General features: G+C 38.0%; 1 protein-coding gene across 1 annotated transcript; it reads right to left on the bottom strand.

Annotated features, from left to right (window-relative positions):
* Nucleotides 1–2,351: 2,351 nt before the first annotated feature.
* Nucleotides 2,352–2,696, bottom strand: LOC109459211 (large ribosomal subunit protein eL30). The gene has a single exon (XM_019753525.2). It carries the CDS (start codon nt 2,694–2,696, stop codon nt 2,352–2,354), a length of 345 nt encoding a protein of 114 aa, XP_019609084.2.
* Between the last annotated feature and the right edge of the window lie 1,842 nt (nt 2,697–4,538).

Genomic DNA, 4,538 nt, shown 5'->3' with positions numbered 1-4,538 from the left:
GTGGGCCACATCATGCTCAGAATGATTAGGGTTGGAAGCTGTCTAATGCACTCGTACAGTGAGAAGTAAACAGGGAGCTTTCCAGTTCTAGAACATGTTAATTGGATACCGTGTTGAATTTTGCCCAGAACCATTTAAAATCCCTCTGATCAGAAATCACAGGCTATTCAAATAGAAGTAAACCTTTCCATCTTGCTTATGGCCACCTGACTGGTGGATGAAAAGAATCGTGCTGGGCTTTGGCTCCATTGGAGTTTTCTGTCTGTAACTGCACTATTATATTCACCGATGTGTGAAACACGGAGAACCAGAAGTCCTGGGCTTCAATAGCACTATTGCCTGTTTGAGGCTCTAGCAGAGGGAACATGATCTTTCATTCTCAAAACACAAGTTTCCTGGGCGGGAAGGGATGAAGAATGGCTGCTTTACACCATACCCAGGTAATATTCCAGTACGTGTGACTCAGCATTGCCATGTGCCATCCACCAGAGGGCAACAATGCACAGTTCAGCTTTAGAATACATGGTATCAAGATAAGGCTTTTTATTTTATTATTCTATTTTACTTCATTTTATTGTTATTTTCTGAAATCACTTTAAAGGGTTCACCAGAGTATAAAAGAATGTTTGTGCTGTGAAGGGGCTGAGTGACCATCCCATCGCATATCCATTTGCAAAGACATTAAGTGCTGATAAGTTCCATGAGCTGGCCACCACTAAGCATCTGGTTAGAAACAGAGCCAAAATCTAAATTCAGTAGCGTTTTCCCCACTATGCTATTACCTATTTCCTTTTTTATGCTTTCCTTTGAACATTATTTATCCAGCCTCTAACAGGAAGAGCTCACTTCTGCAGACAATCTGCACGGGCTGTGTGGGAACAGCCAGGGTGAGGCCTTCTTCCTGTTGAGGGATTGTGCCCTGGAGGCCTTGCCCTGTGCAATGCCACAATGAGCCTTTGTGGGGTCCCTCAGGGAAATGGTCCAGATGCTTGTTTCCATTTCTGGGCCATTGTGGTGCTTCAGGTGGCACTGATTTAGTGAGGAGTAGATCTGGGTTTAAGATTTTAATTCTTCTTGCTCAAGTCTTGACTTGATGTCCATGGGCCAGGAACAAATGGCGCAGTTTGTTTATTGTATTATGTATGTTTCTTTGGGGACATTTAGAACATTGAATGGAAAGAATGGAATGAGACATGAAGTAACAAAAGGTCATTATAAATGCACAAGTCAGTTGTATAATGTCTTTGGAAATCATTCGAGCTTCTGTACAGTCTTCTAAAATTCCCCATTCAAATCTGGAACAAACTCAACCCTTTACAGCCTTGCACACCTATATATTTTTGAGGAAATAACTGTCACCTCCCATACACATTTACCATATTTGGTACATTAAAATAAACTTTTGATTGACGAGAACAAAGATAAAGTAATGTATGTATTAATTTTCACAAGGTGAACACAAATTATGAATGCCGTCCAGGCCAAGATATAGATCCTCCCTAGCAACTCAGAAGCCCGCCTCAGGAATCTTCTCAGTAAATCCGTGCCTCTCCTCAAAGGTAACCCTTATCCTGACTTAAGTTACGGATTGTTGGTCCTGCAAGTTTTTGAATTTTATATAAATGAAATCATTCACTAGGTACACTTTAGTGCCTGGTTTCTTTCATTCAACTTTTGTCCATGGAATTCATTCATGTTGTTGCATATGGTGGGTTTGTTCTTTCTCATTGCCACGTAGCTTTGCACCATGTGAATTAACCACTATTCATTTACTGTTGATGAACTTTTGAGTTGTTCCCAGTTTCTGGTTCCTATGCAGAGTGCTACTACGTCTTTTGGTACACATATGTAGTCATTATCTTTTGGGCATATACTTAGGAGTAGAATTGCTGGTCATCGAGGAAGTATATGGTCAGTTTAAGCCAAACTCTTTTCAATTGGTTGCACTAATTTACATAAGCAACGGCCATCCAAGGAAAATCCAATAGCTTGATATCCTCACCTGAAGTTGGTGTTCGAGTGGGTACAGAGTGGCATGTCTTTGTGGTTTTAATTTGCCTTTTCCTGATGACTGATGATAAGCACCATCTCATACGTTTAATGACCATTTGGATGTTCTTTTTGTAAAGTGCCTGTTCAGGTCTAATTGTCTATTTTTCTACTGGATGGTCTCTTTTCTCATTACCTTGTAGGAGTTTTGTATATGCTGTATATGAGTCCTTTGTTGGATAGTTGGATGGCACATTTTTTTTTTTTACAGTCTGTTGTGTGCCTTTTCACTTTTCTTTTTCTTTTTTTCTTTTTTTTAACCAAGCTCTGGTCAGTTTTATTAAAGAAAAATTTTGCATGATTTATTTCTCACCAGTCTCTTCTGGCATGCTTCTAATAATATCAGAATTGCTTGGATCAATGATAGCCCGTGTGCATGCTCTGTAGTATTTCCACACTGTGCCCAATTCAATATCATTGCCGCTGTAGTGATGGACACCCCTCCTGGCCAACATGGCGTCATACTCTATTTCAGATTTCCTCATGGCTGGGCAGTTGCTGGCAAGGATGACTAGTTTTGCGTGGCCTTGTCTGATCATTTTGAGAGTCTGCTTGTACCCCAGCACATACTTTCCACTTCTCATTGCAAGTTGGAGCCTAGAGTTGATTGACTGCCGTGACTTTTTTGTCTTCTTTGCAGCCACCATCTTCCTGCCTTAGGTGTGGGAAGGCCCCCAGCCAAGAGCAGCCGTCATGGCTGTGGAGAAAGAAAGGAAGAAGTTCCCACAATGCCGCCTTTTCACTTTCTTAACGGTATCTTTTTGATTAGCTGAAATTCTTACTTTCACATTTTAGTCAAATTTATCCATCATCTTATATATGGTTATTGCTGTTCTATCTTCTTAATTTTTTTTAATCTACTCCCAAGGTCATGAACATATTCTCATTTTTCCTCCCTAGAATCTTTATTTTATTTCTACCTATTTTACAGCTACAACTCACCTGGAGTTGATTATTATGTTTCGTGTGAGGTAGGAATTTAATATTTTTTTCTTTCTATGTAGATTTCCAATGGCTCCAGCACAATTTATTAAAAAGGCCACTCTTTCCTCACTGATGTGTCACCTTTGTAAAAAAATCAAGTGACAGTTTCTTCACTTTCTATTCTGTCATATATCTATTGGTCTATCCTTGAAACAATAATACACTCTCTGAATTGCTGTAGCTTTATAATGTATCTTGATATCTGCTCGTGTAAGACCTCAAGTTTGTTTTTTCTAGATTTCTTGGCTATACTTAGACCTTTGCATTTCCACACAAATATTAAATCAAATTGCAATTTTCATTAAAACACCCTGCTCGGAAATAGATTTATTTGGGATCAACTGATACCTTTATAATATTGAGTCTTTCAAACATATTTTGGAACACAAAACATAGTTTTCAACTAATTAGATTTTAAAGATTTCTTTCAATATTTGTAACTTTCAGTCTTACAAATCTTTGTCAGATTTAATCTTGTCTATTTTCTTGCTTTATTATAGTGGCTAAAACCTCCAGTTGTTTGAACATAAGCGATCACAGTGACATATTTGTTACTCTATCTGAGGAGAAGTTATTTTCATATTTCACCATTAAGTATGATGTTTGCTATATAGTTTTTGTAGATACTCTTTATCAGGATACAGGAAGTTTTCTTCTATGTTTGCTAAAAGTTTTCAATTTTGTTAACATGAATGAGTTTTCAACTTTATCAAAAACAATTTCTGCATTTATTATTATGATCATGTGACATTTCTTCCCCCGCCCTTGTTATGTGGTGAATTACATTGATTGATTTTTCAATATTATCTTGAATCCATTCCTGGAATCAACCCACCTTGGTTGTGTATGTTCTTATTTTTATACACTGTTGGGTTTGATACGTAATTATTTGATGAGTACTTCATCATCTGTCAATATCTTCCTACCAAAGACCACCAGGAATGTACTTGAAGTTGACAAGTAGGTTTATTACTTAGTGGGATGAGGGGGACTAGTACACACAGTGGGAACAATGGGGCATCTCGGTAAGAGGGAGTTAAGAACAATTTATTATAGGACTCGGTGTTTTTAGGGAGGATTTAAGGAAATGGAGCTTTGCTCCAATCATGCTATCAGGAAGCAGGAGCCATCCTGATTGCGTGTTTTAATAAATCTTATCTACAAGGCAGGAGGGATGCCTTGAGGCTAAAGTTTTAATTAGTAACTCATATTTAATTAGTTTTAATTAGTAACTCATTAATCACTCATATTAGCCAGGATGGGAGATGTTTAGTCATTTTTATGGTTTGAACAATGATCTTGGTTTTGACTGTGTTCAGACATTATATGTAGTGTTGGTGTATCTTGATTCATAACGACCTTATTTAATGTTGGTTTTCTGTGAAACTGTTTCTGCTGAACAGGATAACCAAGGCCTAGCAGATAGTGCCATCCAGGTTCCAAAAATAAGGGGCTGCTGTTTTCTTTCTCACTTCTACATCTGTGAGAGTTGACAGGCAGTTTTT

This window comes from Rhinolophus sinicus, linkage group LG03 (genome assembly GCF_036562045.2).
Source record: "Rhinolophus sinicus isolate RSC01 linkage group LG03, ASM3656204v1, whole genome shotgun sequence".
NCBI classification, from domain to species: domain Eukaryota; kingdom Metazoa; phylum Chordata; class Mammalia; order Chiroptera; family Rhinolophidae; genus Rhinolophus; species Rhinolophus sinicus.
Note: the sequence above shows the minus strand (reverse complement) of the source record. Positions and strands in the feature narration are given on the sequence as shown.

Excerpts from the sequence above, each read along its gene's own strand:
- LOC109459211 (XM_019753525.2), bottom strand. The coding sequence starts at position 2,696 with ATGGTGGCTGCAAAGAAGACAAAAAAGTCACGGCAGTCAATCAACTCT.